General features: G+C 53.9%; 1 protein-coding gene across 1 annotated transcript; it reads right to left on the reverse strand.

The window, feature by feature from the left end:
• Positions 1–10,648: 10,648 nt before the first annotated feature.
• On the reverse strand, positions 10,649–26,383 carry SLC22A11 (solute carrier family 22 member 11). The gene is made up of 10 exons (XM_058527370.1): positions 25,991–26,383; positions 24,391–24,494; positions 21,930–22,084; positions 21,658–21,826; positions 20,063–20,186; positions 17,483–17,598; positions 14,596–14,810; positions 13,188–13,296; positions 11,992–12,195; positions 10,649–10,712 (listed from the first exon to the last, which is right to left on the reverse strand). The coding sequence occupies exons 1-10, from the start codon at positions 26,381–26,383 to the stop codon at positions 10,649–10,651; spliced, it is 1,653 nt and encodes a 550-aa protein (XP_058383353.1).
• Between the last annotated feature and the right edge of the window lie 278 nt (positions 26,384–26,661).

The following is a 26,661-nucleotide window of genomic DNA, read 5'->3' on the forward strand; positions in this document are numbered from 1 at the left end:
GGAAGCTGCTGGCCACTGGTGCCTCTCCCTAGGGTCCTGCTCCCCTCAGATCAGCAGCCCTTCCCTCACATCCTCTCTTCCTTGAGCCCCGGGGACCCCTTCCTAGAGGAAGCCCCGAATCAGTCCCCGTCATAGTCCCTCGGTGCACAAGGAAGAGACCCCTCTACTTCCCGATGCTGCCAGCGTGGCCTCCACTCCCCTGGACCAGATTCTAGCTCTGCCTTTGTGCAGCCAAAAGGCCCAGTGAACAGTTTTCCTGGACAGAAAAGCAGCCTTCCCCCAAGCTAACTTCCCGAGTTGCCCGTTTCCATGTCTGCTGTGTTGCGGGGCCCCTGCTCGGCACAGGGCAGGTGCTCATCCACGCACCCCTGCCTCTTATCCCTGGCATCACCCCAGACCAGTCACAGGCATCGGCTGCCTTGAAACGCATCTTCCTCTGGCCTCAAGGCTGCTGATCCCTGGCAGCAGGTGAGGCCCGGCCCCCGGCGGGTACCCACCGCCCACGCAGAGGCTGCTGGGCAGAGAGGCTGGCAAGAGGGGTGGCTGCGGGCTGTTGGCTTGGCACCATCTGGGGCAGGTGGCCAGGGCTGGCGGTGAGCATATCATGGCTTTAATTGGCCCCCTTGTGCGAACTGCCGCGGCCGTGACCACAGCCCCCTTTGTTTCAGCTTCCCAGGAGCCCACAGCTCCAGGTTCCTCCAGCCCGGAGAACAAATGGGCTCTAAGTAGGTCAAGGAGTGCGCTGGGCGGCCGCGGCTCCGCGCTGCTTCCCTTTCATGTGCCTGGCGGCTCCTGCAAATCTGGCCTTCCTTCACCAAAGGGACTTCACTCTCCGTGCCACGTCAAAAAGACATTTCATGTTAAAATTCAACGGAGAGTTGTTAACCAGCCATCGGAACCAGACTCGTCAGAAGGCGAGCTGCTCCAACAGGCTGAACTTTGCCCCGCTCTGTGAGGGTCTTGCCCGCAGCTGGCAGCGACCAGCTGGCACATTTTAACAAGGCCGGGTGCAAATCCTCCCCCCTGCAACCCCGGCCCCTGCGCCGTTTCCTTGGAGCCCGTGCGTGGGGACCCTCTTCTGGGGGAGTCCCTGCCCAGCTGCTGGCCCACACGGTTCTCAGCCTTGACCTCAGGATTCCAGGATCTTTACTGAAGAAGCCATATGCTGGTTACCTGCGTTCCTAGGAACGCCTGGTCCCCCAGCGGAGAGCTGTTTCCTTTGGGTTTTGTGAGTTGCAGCCTATCGTTGAGACGTAATTTTAGGTGGATGCAAGGACAAGCTGGGGGGAGAGTGGGGGAAGGCATGACACGGAGTTTGGCAAAATCCCTCTCATTTCACCGGAAAACACAGTGGCAGGATTTGGCCAGCAACATGCAAACACACTGTGCAGTCAGAAGATTTCTTTTCCGCTTCCGTGGACAAGAAGCCTGAGATCAGAGTACCCATGGTTTCAATAAACCCACAAATTTTCCCAAAACCAGAGGCAGCGTGGCACCACCGTCAAGCACACAGACTCTGGAGCAGGCTGCCTGGATTTGAATCCCTGCTCTGCCCAAGCTGTGTGGCCTTGGGAAAGGCACTTAACCTCTCTGTGCCTCAGTTTCCTCCCCTGTAAAATGGGGACAATAATAGTTCTGATCCAATAAAACTCTTGTGAGGACTAAATGAGTTTCTGTGGATCACGTATCACAGCCCCTGGCAAGCAGTGACCGCCTACTATTAATGTGATCATCATCACCATTGTTATTAGCTTTTGACAATGAGGACTGTGGGAGACACGTGGAAGCCTCTGGAGGCTAACTTGAGAAAGGCTCCTGGGGACTGGGGGCTGGCCCAGTGTCAGATTAGAAAGGGAGAGATGTCGTTTGAAGGACGAGCAGCGAACCAGACAAGCACAATGCTCCCTCCACGGAGAGAGGCTGGTGTGAATTGAAATGTGATTCATCTTTTCACATATGACTAATGTTTGCTTGGTGGTTTTAACGAGGAAATCTTATTTTTTGAGAAAGAACACCTGTCATGGAGATGTCAGGGGGACTGGACTGCGGGCTCACTCCTCATCCGTGCTGTTTGAGGAAAACGCAGGAGGGTTTTGCGGGGATGGTGAAGGTGGGGCTTCCAGGCTCCTGGTCACTTCCTGTCCCTTCTGGGGTCTCCGTCTGCCACGGGGCTTAGGAGTCTTCCTATGTCTCCATCCTGGATGGCTCTGAAACCTAATGTCAGCCCCCAGCCTTTACTTACACAGACACACATGCACGTATGCACACACATATGCACACACGTTTGCACACAAACACGTGCACCATTTGCCTAAGTCCCCAAGTTTGAGGAGACAGAGGGCACGTGTGCCCCGCAGCCATGTGAACATCGTTGCCGGATGGAACTGGACAGTCTTGCTTGCTGGCACCTTCAGAGGCTGTTTACCGGGCAGCCTCCTCCCTACCCTCTCTCGCCCCTGCTCCCTCCCGCCCCAGAGGACACAGGACCATTCCATCCTCTCTTTCTCTGCTGTTTCTCCTGCAAAAACAGGTGTCCTCAGGTCCCACCTTCCCCCACATGGCCCAGCCAACGGATTTTCCTGAGCAAAGGGAGTGGGGTCCCCCAGAAGTCAGTCCTCAGCTGTGAAGACTGTACACGCTGCATGGAACTGGCTGGAAAAGCCACAGGTCCATTAGGCACCTCCTCGGGGACCCAGGCGGCACCCACAGGTCTCCCCCCTACTAAGCCTGACGGACGTGCGTGGCTCCCGTGGGTCCCCCGCCCCCACCCTCAGTGCCAGGGCCCCCTTCGGCATCAGCAGGTGCTCTGGGTTGGAACTGACAGCGCCCCAATTTACATGAGCTCAGAGGGGGTGGGGGCACTGGGAGCTGGTCCTTCCTCTGTCCCTTGCTCCTCCTTTCTTGGCTTCATTCTCGCTGCAGATATGTTTCCTCCACACAGAGGGGAGCACGGCGGCCAACGCCCCAAAATGTCGATTCTTGCTGCTCCATTCCTAGAAGGGGACTCATCTTCTCTCTCCATTTTGGTTGGAAACATCCCCACAGAGGGCTCTGGCGGGCCCTACGAGGGCGCGTGTAGCCTCCTGGACCCACAGAACACGACGCCTCCCCTGACGCCACGGGGGGGTGGGGCGTGGCAGGTAGTGTCATCCGATGTCTGTGCCCAGAGGAGGGGACAGGAAAGAGAGTATCTGTGGATGGGTGGGGGTCCCAGGAGACTCTTGGCCACACTCTAACCTAGGGGGTGCTCGAGGCTGTCCCTCAGGAAGGACAGAGCGTTCAGCAGGTGGAGGTAAAAGGAAATGAAAACACAGCTGAACAAGGGAATGTTCTCTTTGGTCCCTTCATTCTCTCTTCTCTCCCATTCATTCATTCATTCATTCATCCAACAAACAATTATTAAAAAGACATGTTGAGTTGGGCCCTGGATCAAAGGTCTGGGGACACGGGGAGAACATGACATAAGCGTTCCCGCCCGTGAGGAATGGGAGGGGGCCGGAGCGGGGTGGGCTGGGTATCCACAGGCCCCTAACCACTAACTTTGTGAAGACAGAGTCTATAGGGTAATGAAGGCAGTCAGGAAGGGGTGGGGGTGACAGGGAGGGGTGGGAAGGGTCACTCAGCTGGCAGTCAGGATGGGGAGGGACAGAGCTCAGTCTGGGAAGGAGCCGAGTGCTGAGGGCAGAGCAGTCCAACGGGGGAACAGGATGGGTGAGGACCCCACCGTGGGCAAGGGCGCGCCAAGTTCACAGCCTGTGAGCCGAGTGAGCGAGGGGGAAGCTGGCGTGGGATGAGACCAGGTGGCACAGGCCCCCGGGTCTTGCAAGGACTTAGGATTGAACCCACAGTGGGGTGGGAAGCCACTTGGGGGTCAGTGACGTGAGCCAATGTGGACTCTACGTGGTAACTGGCTGCTGTGGGCGAGTGTGCAGTGCGTATGTGGGGCGGGGCAGGAGTGTGCGCAGGGACCAGTGAGGAGCTCCTGTGGTGACAGGCGGGAGGTGACAATGGCTTGGACGAGGGTGGTGGCCGTGGTGGGGACAGACATGGATGGATGGGAGATACACTTTGGAGATGGAGGCAGGGGGCCTTGGTGACATGCGGTGAGAGAGGGAGGGTTCAAGGACAACTCTTAAGTTTCTGGCTTTAACATTGACCGGAGCTGGGGTCACCTAGGGTCTGGGGGAAGGTCAAGACTTTAGTGTGGGCCGTGTTGAGGTCTGGACATGAAGCAGGCAGCACGGAGGGCTGTCCCATCACAGCTGGGGTGGGAAGGGTCCTGCTGCTTCCCAGATGTCCCCAGTCTTGGGAAGTGCTGGAGGCCGGGCGACAGCTCTGGCCAGTGTCCTCATGCTGGCTGCTGGCCTGGTGTGGCTGGAAGACGAGGGTGGCCTGGCTCCTCTAGACACATTTGCTGTGGCTCAAATGCTGTGTTCTAAATAGTTGAGCCAACGCCGGATATTTTGGAGATTTCACAGAAAAATTGTGACCTCTGACTTAAAAACCATCGGAAGATTTGGTGACCCTGGGCTCACAAGCTCCAAGGTGAGAGTGGCTGGGCCTGAGTGGCCACTGTCCCCCAGAGGCTGAGCCCTGCACCGCCCCCACCCCCGGGTCCTCCCCACTGCCTGGTCTCTGCAAATGTTTGAGTTCAAAAGCCTCACTCTCCTCTTTGGGAAAAGATGTCACCTGTCCCAGTAAATCCCCACCAGGCAATCATTCAGACAAACCTCATGAAGCCTTCCTATCTTTCAATTCCTCTCCCAACCTTTCAGCAAATCCAAGGGACTCTTCCTCCAGGCCACGCCCACCCGGTGACCTCTTCTCTGCGTGGGTGCTGCTGGCACCCTGGCTGAGTCTGATTCATCTCTTGCCCAGACGCGATAGCCCCTAACGGGTCTCCTTGCCCCCGTCCTGCAGCCCCATCCTCCATTCCCACTCCCAGCCTCTCTCAGAACTCAGGTCAGCTCGCATCTGCCCTCTGCTCAAAACCTTGCATGGCCCCTTCTCACCTAGAATAGGGTCAACATCCCTCACTACGGCCACAGGCCTCAGGGACAGCCCTGCCACTTGTGTGACCCCAGTGCACACCGTGTCCCCCACACTCGCTTCCCTGGGCTGCACTGGCCTCCTGCCAAGCACGTGCGGCCTCGGGGCCTGTGCTGGGAGCTGTCTCCCCACTTGGAGGCTTTCCAGTTTAATAAACATATAAAGGAGTGAAAAGGAACAAACCACAGCCACAATCATCGACGAGGATGTGTCTCAAACTCAGTATTGAGTTGAAAGAAGTAAGTGGCAGAAGACCACAGAATTCCATGTGGGTATTACCAGACAGCATGTTGTTGAGGGATGTGCAAGTAGGTGGCACATTTACGAGGAAAACAAGACAATGTAGGAAAGTGGTTACCTTGGGTGGGGGCCACACAGGGGGCTGCCGAGCACTAGCAAGGCCCTATTTCTTAAGTACATGGGTGTTAGTATGATTATAATCTTTAAATTTGAGTGCTGTTTTCTTGAGGATAATTGACTGCACAAATTTAAATGTACAGTTTAATGGGTTTTTGACATGTCTACACATCTGTGAAACCATCTCCATAGTCAAGATAGTAAATGTACACATCCCCCCAAAGATCCCTGCTGTACCTTTAAAATCCCCCCTTCTTTCCCTCCCTCTGTCTCAGGCAACCACTGATCTGCTTTCTGTCGCTATAGATTAGTTTGCATTTTCTAGGATTTTATATAAATATATAAATTTTATATTAACTGTATTCCTTGTATAGGGATACCAAAATTTATTTATCTACCCATCTGTTGATTGACATTTGGGTTTTTTCCAGGTTTTGTCAGTTGCAAATGAGGCCGCTATGAACATTCATGTGCGAGTCTTTGTAGGAGCGTATGCTCCCATGTCTGTTGGTAAATACTTAGAAATAGAATGGCCGGGTCGTATGGCTGGCATATGGGTAAATTTTTAAGAGACTGCCACACTGTTTTCCAAAGTGGTTGTAGCATTTTACACTCCCACATTTGCTCCACATTCTTGCCAACACTTGGTCTTTTGAATTTTTGCCATTTTAGTGGATGCGTGGTGGCATTTTGCTGTGGTTTTAATCAGCATCTTCCTAATGTTCTTGATTATCTTTCCCTGTGCTTATTTGTCATCCACATACCCTCTTTGGTGAAGCATCTGTTCAAATCTTTTGCCTGTTTCAAAATTGGATTATCTTTTTTATTGTTGAGTTCAAAATGTTCCCTATATTTTCTAGATAGAAGTCCTTTGTCAGATATAGAGTTTTCAAATATATTCTCCAGGTTTGTGGCTTGCCTTTTCATTTTTGTACCAGTGTCTTTTGGAAAGCAAATGCTTTTAGATTTCATGAAGTCCAACATATCATTTCTTTCTTTTATAGTTCATATTTTTGTGTCCTATTTAAGAAATCTTTGACAAATGCAAGGTTGCTAAGATTTTCTCCTAAAAGTTTTATAACTTTAGCTCTTATGTTTAGGTCAATGATACAGTTAAAGTTAACTTTTATTTGCGGTATGAATTAGGGTTGAATTTCTTTTCCTTCCCTCCTCTGCCTTTCTTCTTTCCTTCCTTCCTTCCTTCTTTCCATCCATCCTTCCTTCCTTCTTTCCATCTTTCCTTCCTTCTTTCTTTCTTTGTTCTCTTATATGCTAGCCAATTGTTCCAGCATCATTTGCTGAAAAGATTACCCTTTCCCCGTTTAACTGATTTGGGACCTTGGTTGAAAATCAATTAACCATATATGCATGGCTCAATTTCTGAACTCTCGATTCTATTATATCAAACAAAATTTGTCCAACTTTGATCTTCTTATTCACGATTGATTTGGCTGTTGCAGGTCCTTTGTATTTTCATATAAACTTTAGGATGAGCTTGTCAATTTAGACCAAAAAACCTGCTGGCGTTTGGCTGGGATTGCATTGAATCTACAGATTAATTTGTGGAGAATTGCCATCTTGATAATTAGAGTCTTCCAATCCATGAATATGGTGTATCTCTCCAATTATTTAGGTCTTCTTTAGCTCCTTTCAGCAATGATTTGTAGTTTTCAGTGTCCTGGTCTTGCCGTTCTTTTGTTGAATTTATCCCTAGGTATCACATTTTTTCCATGCTGTTGTGAAATGGTATTGGGCTAAAACATTCAATTTCTGATTGTTACTAGTATACAGAAATACAACAAGTTTTTGTATATTGACCTTGTATCCTGCAACCCGGCTAAACTTATTTGTTAGTTCTAGTAACATTTTTGTAAATTTCTTAGGATTTTCTACAATTATGTCTGCAAATAAAGACAGTTTTGTCTTCCTTTCCAATCTGTATGCCTTTTATTTATTTTTTCTTGCCTTATCACATTGACTAGGACCAATGTTGAATAGAAGTGGTGAGAGGGAACATCCTAGACTCATTCCTGATTTTAATGGGAGAGTATTCAGTCTTTCACCATTAAGTGTGATGTCACCTCTAGGTTTTTCATAGATGCCCTTTATCATGTTAAGCAAATTCCCTCATATTCCGGGCCGGCCCCGTGGCTTAGCGGTTAAGTGCTCGCGCTCTGCTGCCGGTGGCCCGGGTTCAGACCCCGGGTGCGCACCGACACACTGCTCCTCCGGCCATGCTGAGGCCACGTCCCACATACAGCAACTAGAAGGATGTGCAGCTATGACAGACAACTATCTACTGGGGCTTTGGGGGAAAAATAAATAAATAAAATCTTAAAAAAAAAAATTCCCTCATATTCCTAGTTTGCTGAATGTCATTTATCAGAATCAATGTTGAATTTTGTCAAATGCTGTTTCTGTATCTATTGAGATGATCATATGGTTTGTTAACAACCAATTTTTTTTACCTTGATTTTTGAATGGTAAACCAACTTTGTATTCCTGCAATAAACTTCACTTTGTCATGATGTATTACCCTTTTTAAGTTATCATTGGATTTATTTTCTAAATGTTTGTTAAGAATTTTTGTGTCTATGTTTGTAACAGATATTGACATAGTTTTCTTGTAATGTCTTTTTATGATTTTGGTATCAGGGTAATGCTGGCATCATCAAATGAGCTGGGAAGTGTTATGTCTTTTTCAATTTTATGGAATATTTTGTATACAATTGGTATTATTTCTTGCTTAAATGTTTGGCAGAATTAACCAGCCATGTAGATGGAGCCATCTAGGCTTGGAGTTTTTTCTAGGGGAAGGTTTTAAATCATAAATTCAATTTCTTTAATAGATACAGAACTAATAATGTTATATACTTCTTTTTAGTGAGCTGTGGTAGTTTACATCCTTTAAGAAACTTGTTAATTTCATCTAAATTGTCAAATTTATTGGTAAAATATTGCTCATAACATTCCCTTATCATTTTAAGTTCTGTAGGATTTGTAGTGATGCTTCCTTTTTCATTCCTGATTGTTGGTAATGTGTGTCTTTTCCTTTTTTCCTGATCAGTATGGATAGAGGTTTATGCATTTTATTGATCTTCTCAAAGAACCAGCTTCAGGTTTCACTGATTTTCTTGATCATTTTCTATTCCTCTGATTTCTGCTGTTTATTATTTCCTTTCTTCTACTTACTTTAGGTTTAATTATCTCTTCTTTTTCTACTTTCTTAAGCTGAGGCATTTGATTGGAGACTCTCTTCCTTTCAAATGTAAGCATTTAATGACATAAACTTCCCTCTAGTGATTGCTTTAGCTTCATCTCATAAATTTTGATATGTCATTAAAATTTTTTTTCATCTAGTTCCAAATATTTTCTAAATTTTTGTGTGATTTCTTCTTTGACCCATGGGTGATTTAGAAGTGTGCTGTTTCGTCCAAAGGATTTTCTAGATAGCTCTCTGTTACTGATTTCTAATTTAATTCCATGATGATTCAAGAACATACTTCATGTGGTTTGAATCCTTTTAAATTTATTACAAGTGAAGTAAGGCTGGGGACCCATAGGGTCCTGTTGGTGGGGAAAGCATGATCTTTATGGTGAGCCACCGGAGGGTTCTGATTTAAATTCTGTTGACGGTCTGGTGTGCATCGGGTGTGAGAGAGGGGAACTGGGATGTCTGGGATGGGGAACCTGGAGCTTGAGGTTTCCCTGAGTCGTCCAAGGAGAGTGGGCAGTTGTCTAAAGGGTCTGGACCTCCAGGGAAGGGTGTAACTCTTTGACAGGGCTGCACACATCAGAGCAGAGAGGGCTGTAGGTGATGGCGAGGAGCCTGGTCCTCTGGAAAGAGCCCTGGACTGAAGTCAGGCCGGGGTTCAGCTGTGTGACTCTGAGCATGTTGCTGCATCTCTCTGGGCTTTAGTTTCCTCACCTCTAAAATAGGTGGTCAGCCTCAACAACCCCACAGTTTTAATAGCCTGGGCTGTTGCTAGCACAGGGAGGGTCTTTGCATGAATTAGGAAAAGGTGACCCCTTGAGATAGACAATCAACAAGAGGGTGCCCCTGAGGTGTAAGGCCTAAAATCAAGGCCCAGTATTACATGCTGCCTTGATATCTGGTGAAACCGAGAGGGTCTCAAATGGCCTGACTGCAAGTTTCCCTCCCTATTCTGTGGATAAGGTCCCCTCGCCAGACAACACTTCCCATCAAAGGGACCAGGTACAGTTCCTGTTCTCCCAAGCAGTGGGTTTCATTTTCCTGCCAATCTTCAGAATTAGTCAAACAAGCCAGTCACATCCTCCTGGGGGGACTAGGAGCCACCCCACCCTCTTGATACTCTAAACCTGCCTCTTACAGCTCCTGGTGGGTCACTCTGTTCCTGAGAGCAACCCCCATGTGACCCTGCATGGTGTGCAATGTCATCTTCCCTCGGGCTGTGATTAATAAACTGCAGTACCTCTCATCTGTGCAGTGTCGGGCCATCCCTACAACCACAGGGTGGGAAGCCCTCCCTCAGCAACAGGGTAGATAGGAGACAATTCAAACAATCCCTTTCTTGGAGTGCACACAGCTCCTGTTAGGGTAAGTGGTTGGGCCAGTGTAGCCTGGGCTGGATTCCAGCCCCCACATGCCTCCTTAGCTGGTGCCTTGGGGCAGTGCACAACTTGGACACCTGTACCTGGCAGCTCTGTTAGCTGGTTCTATGTGTTGGACTCTGGGCTGTGCCAAGGTCCATTAACCCTATCATCCACCACGGGAGGTAGGTTTCACGATCATTCTCATTTTACAGATGAGGACTCTATCAGTGGTGGGGAAGAGATTGGAACCTAGGTCTGTCTGGGCCCTGCCCTTTCTGTCCTATGATCCACTCTGGGAGCTCAGAAGTAAGAAGCCCGCAGCATCAGGTTCTGTGAAGTGAGTTGGGGGGCTGGCTGAGTGCAGGGTTGAAGATGTGAGCCTGGCAGGGAAGGAAGAGGACCCATCTTGTTAATGAGGTGGACCGGAGGGCAGCCAGGCTGGGCATGGCCGTCTGCTGTGGGCTCCTGTAGGGTTGAGGCGGGTGGAGAGTCTGATCAGGGCAGGGAGAACAGCAGACGGCCACACTGCCCACTCAGCCACGGCTGCCTGGCCCCTTACACACTAAACTCTCAAGGCTGCCCAGATCACTTCCACCCTTTGATTGGAGAAGAGGCAGCTCCCTCCATTGCAATCTTTAGCCAAAGGGGCTCCACACAGGCGGTATTTCTAGAACAAGGTGCTTTCTCTGATGATCTCCTCTGGCCGCTTGCCCCTGGCTGCTGCTGATCTCCTAGAATAATCAAAAGAGAGAGCAGTGATGTGTGGCAAAATGGCCACAATTTGGGGCGTGGAGGGCAGAACCGGGAGTCAAGTCCTGTGGGAGTGTAAACTCTACGAAAATAGGGTTTCATTTACTGCTGTGTACACAAAGTATAGGACAGTGCCTGAAACATAGTGGGTACACAACAAAAACGGATTAAGCGAAAGAATAAATAAGTCCCAGCTTCCCTACTTCTCAGCTGGGTGTCCTTAGGCAAGTTACATAATCTCTCCATGTCTCCATTGCCTTGACAATGAAATTGGACATAACAGCACCTTGTGGGGTTGTTGTAAGAGTTAAATAAAATGCTATATTAAAACAATAAGGGCTCACTCAGCACCCGCTGTTATTATTGCTATTATCATGACCTTGGGTCCGCCCCGAACACGCTCACCTAGGATACCGCAGCAGCCACACTCAGGGAGCGCGTGCTGTGGGCCAGGCTCTGTCCTTGGTGCTGAAATATAATCCTCACACCTGAAAACAACTCTTTGAGCTAGGCTAGGTTTTTGTTTGTTTGTTTGTTTTTTGTGCTTTATCCTTTTATATCCGTGTCAAAAATGACAGAGTGGGAACATAGAGGTCATTCCTGGTATAGAATAAAGTTGAGGAAGGTTCTCTCGTTTCTATTCCCTCTAAGAACGTATGTGAGAGAAGCAGACCCTGGATGGTCTGAGAGAACGCACCTGTTAATCTGTCTGGGCCTGGAATTCCTTGTGGGAAGATTTAACTAGGATGGTTGAGGCTGTCTGTCTCTTCTTGCGTCAGTTTTGGTAAGGTTGGTAGTAACTTGTCCAGGGAGGTAGCGATTTGGTCCCAGGAAATCTGGCTGCAGAGCCAGCCTCTTGACTGCTACATTTTCCTGCCTAAGGTCACTCACCTTCTACCTGTGAGACCTTGAATATGTCACTTCATCTCTCTGAGCCTCTTGTAAATGTGGATAGCAATAGTCTCTGCCTGGCAGTGTTGTTGCAATAACTAAATGGTTTCAGAATCACAAGCCTTGATACCCTACATGCACTGCCCTGAGCGTGGCATTGGAATGCTGTGAGCACTCAAACTCTAGCTGCTAGTGTCATCATGATGACAAGCCTGGCCCAGTTCCTGCCCTCTCTGCCCAGCGTGTCTCCTTGACCCTTGACCTCTCCTGTCCCAGGGCTGTGGATGGACCTACCACAACATCTACAGCCCTGCCCATCTATATCCTGGAAGCCCAGTCCCACTCCCAGAGTGGCTGTGGGTCACTCACTGGCTCTCCAGGTCCTGGATGGTGTCAGGGAGTGGAAGGCCCCGGGTCTCTGGGAGAAAGAGCACGATGAGGCTGGAAACGATGGGGATAACACCGTAGGAGATGGGGGGCAGCAGGGGCAGGGCCTGGCGGGTCATCATGATCAGGGGGCCAACCACAGCCCCCAGCCGACCTGCTGACTGCAGGAAGCCATTTGCTGTCATCCTGTGGGCAGAGGGAAGGGCCCGGACCCTTGTCATAGCTGCCACATTGGAGGGGGGGTTTTATCAGAGGAGGGGCTGTTTGGCGGGGCCAGGGGATGCAGGGGAGGGAAAGTTGGGCTGCAGGAGCTGTCCTCCTCAAGGTTTCCCCTAATGCCACCACCCCCAGGGAGTCCACCTGGATTTTCCCATCCAGAGGGGGCCTCAGCTTCCTGAGAACATAGAGAGTCCTTCATGGGAACTCTCTAGGGCCCACCCCATTCTCCCTGGTCCAGGTAATTTGGGGGCTAGTCTCAGGGCTCCTGCTAGGCCACTGAGCTCCCAGCTCAAGCTTTCTATATAATATCAACAAAATCAATAAATGTGTGTCCAAAAAAAGAAAAAGTGAATGAGTGAGTGAGTGAGTGAATGAGCACCATGAGTGAGGGAAAGAGCACTGGGCTAGGCCTCTGGGGACCTGGGGTCCAGTCCTATCCTTCTCCCGAGTAAGCTCTTTGCCACCCTGAGCCTCAGCTTACGCAACTGTCTGATGTGGGGGTGGTCTAACTCAAGACCACTGATTTTCCCTCTGTGTCCCATGGAGCCCTTGGGTTCTGAGGAGGTGACTTGGGGCTCTCTTGGGAGCCTCTTGGGACGGGGCAATGAGGAGCAACTATGGGGGAGCCCCACTGTACCAGGACAGCTCTTGGTCTCCTTACCAGAGTTCTGATAAGATTTCTCCTGAACAGAGTGTTCTGTGTCTCAAAACAGGCCTAGAGGCCCGCTGAGGGCCTCTGTACCATTGCCTTCTGAGTCTGGGCTCCAGGAGAGGCCTTGACTGAGGATGTGCTTTTAGCAGAAGGCAGCTGGGGCCAGCTGCTCAATTCCCTGTCAGCGCTGGGACCCCCTTGCCCTCTGCTGTGTCTCCATCTTTGCCCTCCCCACTAGCCCTCCTAGGGGTGGGCGAGAAGGCAGCCACCCCCCCGCCCCCCGGGTGCAGCCTACAGCCCAGCCTACCGCAGCGGAGTTGGGAAGAGCTCAGGATTGTAGACGGTGAAGCACGTTAAGCTTACGCCAAAACATCCCTTTCCCAGCACGGCGAAGACCACACGCAGGGTCTGCAAATCTGGGCAGAGGAAAGGGTGACAGTGGGGTCAGCACACGAGGGTCTCCAGAGGGTGAAGGAGCTGAGTTGGCCCACACAGCTTCCTTGGGCTGAACCCGGGTCCTGGGCAGTGCTGACTCGGTACCAGGCTGCCCAGGGCCTGTGGCACGGGGTGACATCACAGTAGGTGGGCTGGGGGTCGGAGGCAGGGCCAGAACCCAGCCAGGTCTGAGATGGGTGAGCATGGGGCAGCTGAGGGTGGCACTTGGGGCCTGCGCCCTACAGTGTGGCTGTGCCTGGGCTTCTTGCGTCCTGAGGGTGCTTCTGCTCATGCAGGAGAGGGTCACGCTGAGCCCTGCCCCACAGGGGGGCCCTGTGGTGCCCAGGTACCCAGAAGCCTTCTCACTGCCCCTCAGCCTCCCCATGGGGAAGCCTGGCTTTCCCAGGGAGCCAGCGAGTGGATGGCAGGGCCCTAGCCAGGAAGCCGAGGTCCAGGTCACACTCTAGTCATAAGCCTGGGCCTCAGTTTCCCCTTCCCACTTGTAGTTATGAAGAGACTTATAAACTGTCCAGTGCTTGTCTTGGACATTTTTCTCAGAGCGCTGCATCTTGCTCAGACTTTGGGCTCACAGCTGGCCCTCCATCCTCACTCAGCCTCTCCAGGCTGCTGGCTGTCCCTCTGCCGACCACCTGGCTTTGCTGCCATCGCAGGACCCATGTCCCTGCCCCTCCCCCAGCCTCCCGCCTTGAGCAATAAAAGGAGACATGGGGAGGATTTCCAGAGCGTTACAGCCTCATTCAGAAAGAAAAGAGTAAGACAAGGGCCCTCGGCAGCCTCCCCAGCTCTCTGCACACGAATGCCTCTTGCTTCTTTAACAAGGGAGAGGAAAACACCACACACTTGGCTTGGTGCCTTTCCTGCCTCCCTTCCAGCAACCTAAAGCCTCAACCTAAAGCTGAGAAGCCTTCCCGGCCCTTCCTGCCACCGCAAGCTCCAGCCTCAGGCTTTGAGCCTGGTCCAAGGCCTGGCTCGCCACTTGCTATCTGAACCTGGGCTCCTGGCTGCACCTCTCGGAACCTCAGTTGCCTCAGGAAAATGGGCATGGGGCTTGTTGGGGGAATTAGATTCCTGAGACGGTGCCACAAATGTTGCGACAGTAATGGACTTGGGCAGAGCTGGGCACAGGGGGCCCTTGCCCATCCTTGGGGCCAGGGGTGGGGAAGGAGGCAGATGGATGAGTGCAGTGGGGTCGGCTGGGAAGCAAGAGCTCCCAGCTGTCAGCAGCTCAGCCCCCCCACTCTGTGCTGCCCCGGCCTCACCTCGTGGGACCAGCACGTTGGCCAGGATGGACAGGCCGGCCACGGCCTGGAAGCTGGCCAGGATCACGCGGCGGCCGAAGAACCTGAGAAAGAAGGTGTTGGTGCTCCGGCCCAGGAAGTCCACGGCTCCGAAGAGGACCTGGAGGAGGAAGACGTCACTCCCCAGGTTCTGCAGGTCGAGGACCAGCCCGTAATAGGAGAACATCAAGGCGAAGCTGTGGGGCAAAGCCAGAAGTCAGGTCCCCACCCCACAGAGGGAGGGCACCCCTCCGCATGGCCTCACGCCAGGGCTGTCCCTGGAGAGCACAGCGAGCCCTGAGCTCGTCACTGCCAGACCCCGAGAAGCCCATCGAATGCAGGACGCGTCTCCCCGGGGTCAGGCTGCCCCAGGACATGGGAGGACGGGGGGGGCCTCATCCATTCCGCTTATGGGCCATAGGAATTGGCCTCAGTGTGTGTGTGGGGTGCATTGCCTCTCAGGCGCCCTGGTCACCAACCAGCCGGAAGATTGACCTTCTCTGGGCAGATGGGGGCCTAGTGGGTTGCGCAGCTGGCCTTTCCGTTCTGACGCCCAGCCACGGCCAGGATCCAGGACCTGGCCCTGCTCTACTAGCCATGAACCTGGGCAAGTCTCTGCCCCTCTCTGGATGCCAGTTTCTTTGCCTTAAAAGATGGGATTGATAACAGAACAGGATCTCAGTGGGGGGCACTGGGCTATCCCCCCTTCAGGATGGAAAATCTTACTTCCCCAGGCCCTCCACTGAGGAGAGCATCCCATGGCTGGTCTACACGGGCCAGAAGGGCCACCCCAGCTCCCAGGTCCCCGTGGTCGGCTGGAGCCTTGTAGTGACTGCATCACTGCGACTTCTCCCCGCCCCCTCCTGTTCCTTGACCTCTCCTGCCCTCCCCTCCCCTTCCACAGGAGATGATCCCGAGAGCCATTTCCAAGGAACTTCCCGCTCACTGCCCTCCATCTCAGAGTCTGCTTCCCAGGGGACCCCGTGCTGCAGGCTCTTGAGTAGCTAAACTTACAGTAGCTGAACTTCCAAAGTTTGGGGATCAAATTTGGATCCACAAGTGGCCACGATGTGAAATGACTCTCGACCACTTTCCAAGTCCGTCCCCAACCCTGCAGCACCCGGACACCCATCCCTGAGTCACCCGATTGCTGCACCCAATAGACACCCACACCGCTGGCCCACAGCCGCCTAGCCAAGCTGCCGTTCTTGCAGAAACCACAGCGTTTCCTAAAGTCTGTCAAAGCCACTTGGGAGAACAGCTCGCGCTCAAAGCGGCTGACGGCTGACGGGAGATCTAGAGCCTTCACTGGTAACAACTGGGTCAACAGTCAAAGACAAGAAACCCACAGGTGAGCCGCTCCCCAGCCTGGGATTTGAATAACAGGGGACGCCAAGCAGCCCCTGGGAGAACTGAAGAAGCCTTGAAGGTTTTTAAAGAGATGGCCCGGGACAGCCGGGCACTCTTAATTTATCAGAAATAACTTCAGCCAAAAACAAAACAAAACAAAGAAAGCATTTGATCCATTCTTTGTTCTAAGATGTAGCAAATAGTTGCCGTTATAACCCATATGTGGTTAAATATAGCCTAAAATAAATGTTTCCTAATCTTTAGTTTTGTTTCAAGATCAAGCCCCAGTCAAACTTGACCCTCACTTTTTTTTTCCCTCCCTTCTTTTTCTTCTTTTTTTTTTTTTTTTGTGAGGGAGATCAGCCCTGAGCTAACATCCATGCTAATTCTCCTCTTTTTGCTGAGGAAGACCAGCTCTGAGCTAACATCTATTGCCAATCCTCTTCCTTTTTTTTCCCCAAAGCCCCAGTAGATAGTTGTACGTCATAGTTGCACATCCTTCTAGTTGCTGTATGTGGGACGCAGCCTCAGCATGGCCGGAGAAGCGGTGCGTCAGTGCGCGCCCGGGATCCGAACCCGGGCCGCCAGTAGCAGAGTGGGCACACTTAACTGCTAAGCCACGGGGCCGGCCCGACCCTCACTTTTTTTTTTTTTTTTTTTTTTTGTGAGGAGATCAGCCCTGAGCTAACATCTGCCAATCCTCCTCTTGTTTTTGCTGAGGAAGACGGCCCTGGGCTAACATCGGTGCCCATCTTCCTCCACTCTACATGGGACGCCGCCACAGCATGGCTTACCAAGCAGTGCGTTGGTGCGCGCCCGGGATCTGAACCAGCGAACCCCGGGCCACCGCAGCGGAGCGCGCGCACCTAACCGCTTGCGCCACCGGGACGGCCCCCCCTACCCTCACTTTTTAATACATTCTTCTAGAAGCCACTTTAACTGCACTTGTCTTAAGGGGCCTTTTCCTGGTCCTATGTGCCCTTGGGTGCCAAGACAGGGCTTCCTGGCGAGTCCACACTCAGTGTGGGGCCTGGCGGTGACAGAGCTGGGCAAGGAGGTGGCTCAGCCTGGGTCAAGTGCCTGCTCTGTCGTCCTGGGCAAGATACTTGCCCCTCTGGGCCCCGCTTTCACCATCTGTAAAATGGGGGTGTAGATGAACTTATCTCGCGGGGTTGCTCAGAGGGTAAGTGGGTGGCTGGCACGCGGTCAGCCCTCTAGGAGTGTGGCTGTTAGAGTGAGCCCAACCCTCTCCCTTGGCTCTAGGGCTGTGGGCTCTGCCCCTGCCCTGGGCTTCAGCCTGACCCTGGCCTGCCCTCCAGCTGGCTTCCTGCACGAGCCAGCCCCCAGACCACATCTGAACAGACTCCCTCTTGCCCGCCTGCCAGGACTCCTGCCTCCTTGGGTTGCTGTCTGTCCCGACCAGAAATGCACCCCATGAGGCCTGTAGGGACTGTTTTCTCCCTGGACACCACCCCCCACCCCAGCCTGGTCTCGGGGAGTGATCATGAGGATGGCTTACTCCACCATGAATAGACTCAAGCTTCTCCAGCGGAGCACAGGCACGCGGAACAGATCCAGGACCGACTGGTGGGCCTTCACAGAGGCCATTTCCTCCTCCATGCTGGACATCAGCACCTCGGGGAGAAAGGGGGCACAGTGAGGGTTGGGGTGGTAGCCCTGCCCCAGCCTCATGCCAGGGAATGGTGCCCAGGTGGCCAGAGTGATGGGGGAGCCTGGCCTTGGCTTCTGGAGACTGGAGAGCCCTAGGGCTGGGGGCAGAGACGGCCCCCTGGCTGAGCTCTCTTCTGCAGACCTGGCCCACCTCCTCTGAGCCAGGGAGCAGGTCTTGTGTCCAGCTTTGGCCCCCTGAGCTGTGGGCTGCAGGATGTTCTTGGCGGTTACCACACAGAGCCCCACCATCCCTCCTCATTCCTCATGGCCGGCATCAGGGCACACCCACTCCAGCCACACTGGCCCCTCACTGCTCCCCAAGTGCCCATCCAGTCTCCTCCTGCACCTCTGGGCCCTGCCTGCCCTGTGCTCAGCTCAGCTGTAGCTTGCCTCCTCCTGGAAGACTTCCCTGATCCTCCTGCCCCCAGGGAGCACTGTGTCCTCTAGTCTCTGGCCGCACAACCTCCCACACCTACTGCCTCAAAATACCTGCATTCAGATAAGCACATCCTGCTTCCCCAAATACATTGAGAACCCCCGTGAGGAGTGTGTACAATATCTGTGGATTAAGGTAGTGGATAACAGAGGTGGTGATGTGGGGTTGTTGTTGTTATTGATAATAGCTGGATTGTTGTTATTGGTGATGTTGATGGTGATGGTGGTGATCATGATGGTAATGACGGTGGTGATGGTGGTGAAGGTGATGGTGAGAGCAACGGTGGTGGTGTTGATGGTGTTTTGTAGAGATGCTGATGGTGATGTTAGTGATGGTATTAGTGATGCTGGTGGTGATGAAGATGAAGACAATTGTGGTGATGCTGCTGGTAGAGGTGATGGTGGTGGTGAAGGTGGTGAAGGTGATGGTGGGTGTGTGGATAATTGTAATGCTGTTGATATTAGTGGTATTGTTATTATTGGTGGTAGTGATAGTAGTGGTGTTGTGTAGAAATGATGATAGTGGTGGTGATGGTAGGCACAGTAGAGGTGGTAATGGTGTTGATGGTGGTGATAATGATGGTGGTGATGAGAATGGTGGCAGTGATGATGTGGTAGAGATAGTAGTGATGATGGTGGTGATGAGAATGGTGATGATGGTGGTAGTGATGATGACAGTGACAGCGGTGGTGGTGATGATGGTGGTGATGGTGGTAGTGATGATGATAATGATGGTGGTGATGAGGATGGTGATGATGATCGTGATGATGATGGTAAATATGGTGGTGATGGTGGTAGTGATGATGATGATGGTGGTGAAGAAGGGGGATGAGGACGGTGGTGATGAGGATGGTGATGATGGTGGTAGTGATGATGATAGAGATGGCGATGGTAGTGATGATGGTGGTGGAGAGGGTGGTGATGGTGGTGGTGGTGATGGTGGCAACGACGGTGGTGGTGATGATAGAGATGGTGATGGTGGTGGTGATGGAAGTGATGAGGGTGGTGGAGATGGTGATGATGATGGTGGCGGTGATGGTGGCAACGACGGTGGTGGTGATGATAGAGATGGTGATGGTGGTGGTGATGGAAGTGATGAGGGTGGTGGAGATGGTGATGATGATGGTGGCGGTGATGATGACAATGATGGTGGTGGTGATGATAGAGATGGTGATGATGGTGGTGGTGATGATAGAGATGGTGATGATGGTGGTGGTGATGATGGTGGTGGTGACGGTGGCAGTGATGGTGGCAATGATGTTGGTGGTGATGATAGAGATGGTGATGGTGGTGGTGATGGTGGTGATGATGGTGGTGGTGATGGTGGCAATGATGTTGGTGGTGATGATAGAGATGGTGATGATGGTGGTGGTGATGGTGGCAGTGATGGTGGCAATGATGGTGGTGGTGATGATAGAGATGGTGATGATGGTGGTGGTGATGATAGAGATGGTGGTGATGGTGGTGATGATGGTGGTGGTGATGGTGGCAGTGATGGTGGCAATGATGGTGGTGGTGATGATAGAGATGGTGATGATGTTGGTGGTGATGATAGAGATGGTGATGGTGGTGGTGATGGTGGTGATGATGGTGGTGGTGATGGTGGCAATGATGTTGGTGGTGATGATAGAGATGGTGATGATGCTGGTGGTGATGGTGGCAGTGGTGGTGGCAATGATGTTGGTGGTGATGATAGAGATGGTGATGATGGTGGTGGTGATGGTGGCAGTGATGGTGGCAATGATGTTGGTGGTGATGATAGAGATGGTGATGATGGTGGTGGTGATGGTGGCAGTGATGGTGGCAATGATGGTGGTGGTGATGATAGAGATGGTGATGATGGTGATGGTGATGATAGAGATGGTGATGATGCTGGTGGTGATGCAGGTGGTGGTGAAGTGGATAGTGGTGCAGTTGGTGATAACACTGATAATACATCAGTAGATGTCCTTTCCTGGTCCCATACTCTGGGTCATAAACAGTAGCATCTCACCTCTATGCTCAGTGTCTTTTTGGCTTCCGTGTGGCCATTTATCCTGGCCACCTTTTTGAGTTCCTGAAGTGCTTGGTTTGGTTTGCCTGTAATAATCAGCCATCGGGCAGACTCTGGCAGCCACCTGTTAAAGAAGTAGGTGCTTGGCTGGGTCCTTGCTCTCCTCGTGCGTTCCGGGCACTCCCCCCAGGTCAGGGGCAGGGGTGGGGGCAGCAGACCCTCCAGCTGCAATGGGAGTGAGGAGAAGGCAGCTGCTTCTCCCTCTGCACTGCTAGTGCCAGGCTGGGAGACTGGCAGTCCCTCACGATTTCAGAACAAAGATGAGTCCTGACGCCTGGCCACTCTCTTCCCCCGCTGCCCCCGTGCAACCCCATCTGGCTTCCTGGCTGTTCCTGGCTGCCCACCGAGCCTCTCCTGTGGCCAGCATACAGGCTGCCTGGACATGGAGCGATTCTGGGGCCATTTCTATGCCAAAAACCTCACATCATGCTCAACGTTTTCTAAAACATCCCCAGCCAGAACCAAATGATTTTATAAAAGTAGTCTGCTTCTTCCCAGCCTCAGAGCAGATGGGCAGAGAAGCGTCTCCCTGGTGAAAGGGACAGAATTTTCCCGGCCCACAGGAGCTCAGCCCTGTCTGCAGAGAAGCTAAGAAGAAGTTCCAGAGGTAGTTTCTCATAGTGGTTAAAAGAGCCAGCCTGCCTGGGCTCAAATCCCACCTCTGGTGCTCACCAGCTGTATGCTCTTGGGCAAGTCACTAAACCTCTCTGGGCCTCAGTCCCTTAACTGAAAATGGTGGTAATGATACCATCTTCCTCATTAGAAGTGTTAATATGCATCTGGTGTTACCAACAGCACCTGGGATGCATCCAATGTGTGCCTGGGTGGCCTAATATGTATAATTATTCGATGTCTTCCTCCTGCTGATACAATAAAACTCCATGTGGTCAGTGGCTTTTGGTCTGTTTCATTTGCCGATGTGTCCCCCATGCCTAAAACCATGTCTGGCATGTGGTAGGAGTGCAATAAATATTTGGGAATGAATGAATGAGTCCTTATTATTACCTACACCCCACAGCAGACCTTCCTGGGCCCAGGTCTGCTCAACTCTGACTCACGGGCACGAGAGCACTTATGGGGACATTCTCTTGTGTTTCCCAGTATCGCTTCCTCCAGTCCCCACCTAAGCAGGTCGTTCTGGACCTCAGGGAGTTTGCAGCACCAATAATAATAGTGATAAGGGTATCTTTCCATACGCGACGCTGGCCCTCACTGACTTGGATGCCCGCAGGCCGGGCGAGTGACGGAAAGGAGGAAGGCTGGTGGGGATGGTGCCCTCAGCCTCAGGCCCAGAGGCCAGTGGGCTGGATGGGAACCTCAGACATCTGGCTGAAATGTGCACCCTGGAACTATGAATCCCCAAGATGTCTGTCCCCAGTGAGGGCTCTGTTTATATGTGTCCCTTCCATGGCTCTCAGCATCTTGGGAGCCGTGGCCAGCCAGGGTGGTGGGGGTAAAGGGCACCCTCTCCCCCTGGGTCTCCCTCCCATTCAGTAATTTTCTCCCCGAGGGAAAAGGCCCCACACTGTACCGACCAGGATATCAGGAAGGTGGCAAAGACGGGTGTCGACACGACCAGATGGAGGGTTCGCCAGTCCCGCAGGAAGAAGGCCAGGCCACCCAGGGCCACCTGGCCCAAGCTGTAGGTGCACCCCAGCATTGTCATGGTGAGAGCTCTCCTGCGCGTAGTGGTCCACTCCACCACTGAAAGGTGATGCAGACGCACGCAGGTGAGGGCCCCTGCGGCAGCCTCGGGCTCCGTCCTCCCCACACACCCGTGGCAGGAGCAGCTGAGAGAAGGACTCACTGAGTGTCACTGAGGTCAGGATGATGCCGGCCAACCCCAAAGCACTCAGAAATCGGAGGCCACAGTAGACGAGGAAATTGGGGGCAAAGATGGTACTGGTGCTGGCCACGGCCATCTGCAGACTGCACCAGCGGAAGATCGGCTTCCGCCCCAACCTGTTCCAGGAGACGACACGGTGGGGGCCTGGAGAGGGGCCCTGGGGACGTGGGCATGGGGGCAGGTGCTCGCCATCGGAAAGTTCTAGAAAGCTTGGGGTATGGCTGGAGCCCAGCATTGTGCCCCATCCCAGTGCAGGCAGCACCTCCTTCCCAGAACGCCTAGGAGCACGTTCCCAGTGCGTTTGTTATAAAGATGGGGGACGCCTTGCTCTCGGGGGGCAGCATAACCACATGCTCAAGAACGGCTTTGGCATCAGATACCTGGGCTTGAGTCTAGCTCTGCCCTTCCTGGGTGACCTTGGGCACATGACCCAATGTCTCTGAGCCACAGTTTCCCCCTCTGTAAAATGGGAGTCTTCACAATGACATGCCTCGTAGGGTTGCCAAGGCTGAGCGCATGTGGCCTTGGGCAAGCCAGCCAGCTGCCCGCCTGACTGTGCACAGCGCCGGGAGGTCCCAGGAGGCAACGCACGCGGGGCCCTCAGCACACACTCCCTGTGCGCTGCCGCCCCGAGGCCAGCTTAGCCTGAACCACTGTCTGCACTTAGCTAAAGTGTGTGCTGGTCGGACGGGAGAGACGTGGGCAAACCTTGGCCTTGCCTGTCTGAGCAGGGCCCAGGAGCAAGGACACTGGCCCGGACCCTGGGAACAAGGTCTGGAGGTTGCCACCGGTCCTGACCCCAGCCTCACCGGGCAGCCCATAGGCTGATTGCGACTTGGCTTCCTGCGTGGACGGTCCCCGGGGAACCAGCGATGGCTGCACGGCGCTGGTCCTCTGAAAGTGCAAACTGGACCATGTCCTTCTCTGCTGCTGGCTCTCCACCACGCTCAGGATGATACAAGCCCACAAATAACGATGGTGACAGCCACAGCACGAAGAGCCCGCACCGTGCCAGGCCCCGGCCCACGCTCTGGATGTGATCAACTCGCTTAGCCATCACAACAGCCCCACGGGGAGGTGCCAGGGTCGCCACTTCCAGGAGAAACCGAGGCACGGAGAAGCAACCAACCTGTCTTCAAGGAAGCTAGGACGCGCAAGGCAGGGGTGCGGACCTGGGCTGGAGCCCTGGAGCCTGCATTGCCGGGAGAAAGCCGGGAAGCCATTGATCCATTCACGAAATAATGATGGAGTGTGTGCTACGCACCCGGCACTGGGCACCGGGGAGACCGCACTAGAGCCCCTGCCTTCTTGGAGCCACATCTTGTGGGGACACACAATGGACGAGTGAGCACAGGAGCGAGCAGGCGGGGCCGTGGGACCTTCGGTGCCCAAGGTTGGGTGGCGTCTCCAGCTCAAGGCCGGGAAGGCCTCTCTGAGGAGGCGGCCTGAAGCTGAGGCATGCGGGCTGGGCACCAAGCAGCTCCGGGTGGAACCTGCCTGGCAAGATGGCGGCCACGGAGCTCTGCGGCCAAGCTCCAGGAGGGGCCAGTGTGGCTTCAGGGGAGAAGCCAAGTGCCAGGCAGGGGTGGGCGGGGATGAGTGGGGGTGGCAGGGCCCCAGGGGACCTCAGGCCAGGCATTGACCTGATCCACATACATGTCTTTGCAAAGTCACTCTGAGAGCTGCAGCAGCTCGGCCATGGCCGAGTGGAGGCAGGAGACTAGCGGGGAGGCCTGGGGGGGTGGTGGCTCGGCTAAGGGGACAGCGTGGAGGAGGAGAGAGGAGGCTGGGCTGGGGGGCGGGGCTGGAGGACGAGCCGTGGTCAGTGTGAGGAGACCCAAATGGCAACTCCAAGTAGGCAGGTGGGTTTACGAGAGGAGGGGGCGTGATGGAGATGTTATCAGCACTGGACAGCAGTGCCTCCTGCAGAGGGAGGGTGGAGAGGGAGCAGAGAAGGTTCTGGACTAGGTTCTGGACACTCCACCTCTGGGGGGGTTCAAGGGGGAGGAAGGGGAGGACGGGGAGAGCGTTTCTGTTTCATAGCACGTCATGGACCTGGAGTTAAAAGAAAGAGGGGTCTGTTTCTCCCCAGAAGATCGTCAGCCCCCTGAGGTCAGAGGCTGTGCAGAGCCTAGTACACAGTAGGTGCTCAATAAAGGCTGGTGCGATCGCTGAAGGATAGAGCACCGTGGACAGACGTGTTCAGGGCGATTTCTCACAGCACAGCTTAACCTGGCATTGGGGTTCAGACGTCGGGTTCTTGGGTGTCCCTGCCCCCTGGAGACCTGGGACTCACGGCCAGAACCCCGACCAAGGAGGCCCCCCCTCTTAGGGACCATGGACGTTCATTTGGCATTTCTGTGCTTCTGTCCCCGTGATGCTCATTCTGCTTTGAAGGAGCCGGGCGGGAGGAGATACTCACCAGTAGGAGAGGAGCCCCCAGGAGAAGGACCCCACCAGAACCCCTGTCATGAAGATGGACTGGCCCAGGGGCTTCAGGCCCTGGTTGTCGCACACCAGGTCCCACTGGAAGAGAAGGAAGGCGTGACAGCCTGGCCCAGGGGGTGTGGAAGAGCGGGGCCAGGGTGGCAGCAGGAGGGCCATGTCGGGAGTTCCCAGCCAGGAACACCTGGTCAGCTTGGGTCCTGGGGGCCCGGCCACCCACAATGGGGCCCCCAGATACCCAGGGCCAGGCGCCAGAGGTGGAAGGGATGGGCTGGCAGTGGGCCTCAACTCTCCACTCACAGCCAGCCCCGTGGCACAAACATAACACAAGTCGGCTTTGAGTCAACAGCGTGACAGCCGCTCCAAATGGGCCGAGGTGGGTGGTGGTTAAACCGCAAGGCTGGAATTCTAACTCTGCTGGTTACTGGCAGGTGAACTCGGTGAGTCCCTGCCCCCAGCCCAGCCTGCTTTCCAATCGGAAGGGGGCCAGGCAGTCACTCCTCTCACGGGGCCACGAGGCTGAACAGAGAGAGACCTGAGCACGTGTCACTGTGTCTTCTTCAGGGCCTCCTGCCCAGGACCGGGCATCCCTCGCCTGAACATCCCCCCGGGTCAGTCCTTCTCCGGAGCCCAGCTTCCAGCTCTGTCCTGGGCAACTGCAGTAGGAACCCCCTGTCCCACCAGGACATTCTCCACCCTGCAAGGTGACCTCTTAAAAATGCAAATCAGATCACACCACTTCCCAGCCCCAAAGCCTCCAATGACTTTCCTTTGCACTTAAAGAACATCTAGGCCCCGCCCCCCCATGGTGGCCCCGCCCCTCACGCTCTGTGCCAGACACATTGGGCCTCCTTCTGCTCCTTCAACACCCCCCCCATGCTCCTACCAGGACCTCTGTCCCAACTGGGCTCTCTCCCCACCTTCACATGACCGATTCTTTCTCTCATCGTCCAAGTCGCATCCTAAATATCACCTCTTCCAAGAAGCCTTCCCTGCCTGCCTCTCTCTTCCCTACCAACTGGACCTGCTTTTCTCCTTTGTGCTCACTTATGACAAGAGCCTGGAGGCAGGACAAGAGAGTGATGGAGACCCAGGTGCTGGCCCCTGAGTGCCTGGCTTGAATCAGGTCCCAGTGCACTTTAGCTATGTGTCCTTGGGCAAGTTATTTAACCTCTCTGTGCTTCTGTTTTATCACTTATTAAATGGGGACAATAAGAAGACCCGCCTCATCAAATTGTGGTAAGACGGCGACTACAGGGAAAGCACCAGGGACAGCGCCTGCCACTTAAAAGACACAAGGTGAGGGCTCACCCTACTGTTATTACTGCTTTAAATGTTGACTGATTCTGAATTTACGAGAAGGTAAGCTCCTTGAAGGCTCCTAGTCCATCCTGTGACCTAACCCCAGATCAGAATCCAGGCCGCCATAAGCAGTTAGTAAACGCATATTGAGGGAGTGGCGTATCACTGAATATCGGTGACGGAGGCGATCTGACCTCCCCGGTCACGGGCGCACGGCCCTCGCCAGGAGGCCCGGAGGGAGGAGAGCTGTGGGGTCGGTGGCGGGAGGCCCTTACCTCGGCCACGATGGTGGAGGTGAAGGTGCTGAGGTCGTAGACCCAGCCGTCCACACACGGCTCCGTGGCGGCCTCGCTCCAGTTGGTGGCCGTGGCGTTGGGGTCCAGGAGCTGCCACTGCGGTTGGCAGAAGCGGCGACACTGGTGGGGCCTGTGGTTGGGGCCCAGTGGGATGGAGACCGTCAGGAGGGCCTCGGGGGTGAGGTTCGCGGGGGCCTCAGAGCTGTTGTCCAGCACGTGGACCCAGCAGCGGTGGCTGGGGACTGCAGCCGAGAAGTTATCCAGGAGCAGCTGGGACGGCAGGAGGACGGAGACGAGGAGGAGCGTGAAGACCTGCAGGGCCTGGAAGAGGCCCTCGCCCCCCACTTGCTCCAAGAGATCGGAGAACGCCATGGGCAGAGCCGCTGGCCTCCGGGGCGGGTCTCCTCGGGTCAGGGAGCCAGAGAGCGTCCGGCAACCGCTTCCAGTGCAGGATCCTCGGCCACCAGGGGACCTGCCCTCGCGAGGCCTCTCCGGCCAGGACGGAGGTGGGACAGCTGTCCAGCAACTGGTCAGGCCAGTCCTGAGATGCCCGTATGCTTCAAAGAAGCTCCTCCTCAAGCTGTTTTCAGGAGTGACCGCTCAGACGCCCCACTGCTCTGAAGAGGGGACACCGGGGGACAAAGCTCACT

Source organism: Diceros bicornis, chromosome 31 (genome assembly GCF_020826845.1).
Source record: "Diceros bicornis minor isolate mBicDic1 chromosome 31, mDicBic1.mat.cur, whole genome shotgun sequence".
Classification (NCBI taxonomy): domain Eukaryota; kingdom Metazoa; phylum Chordata; class Mammalia; order Perissodactyla; family Rhinocerotidae; genus Diceros; species Diceros bicornis.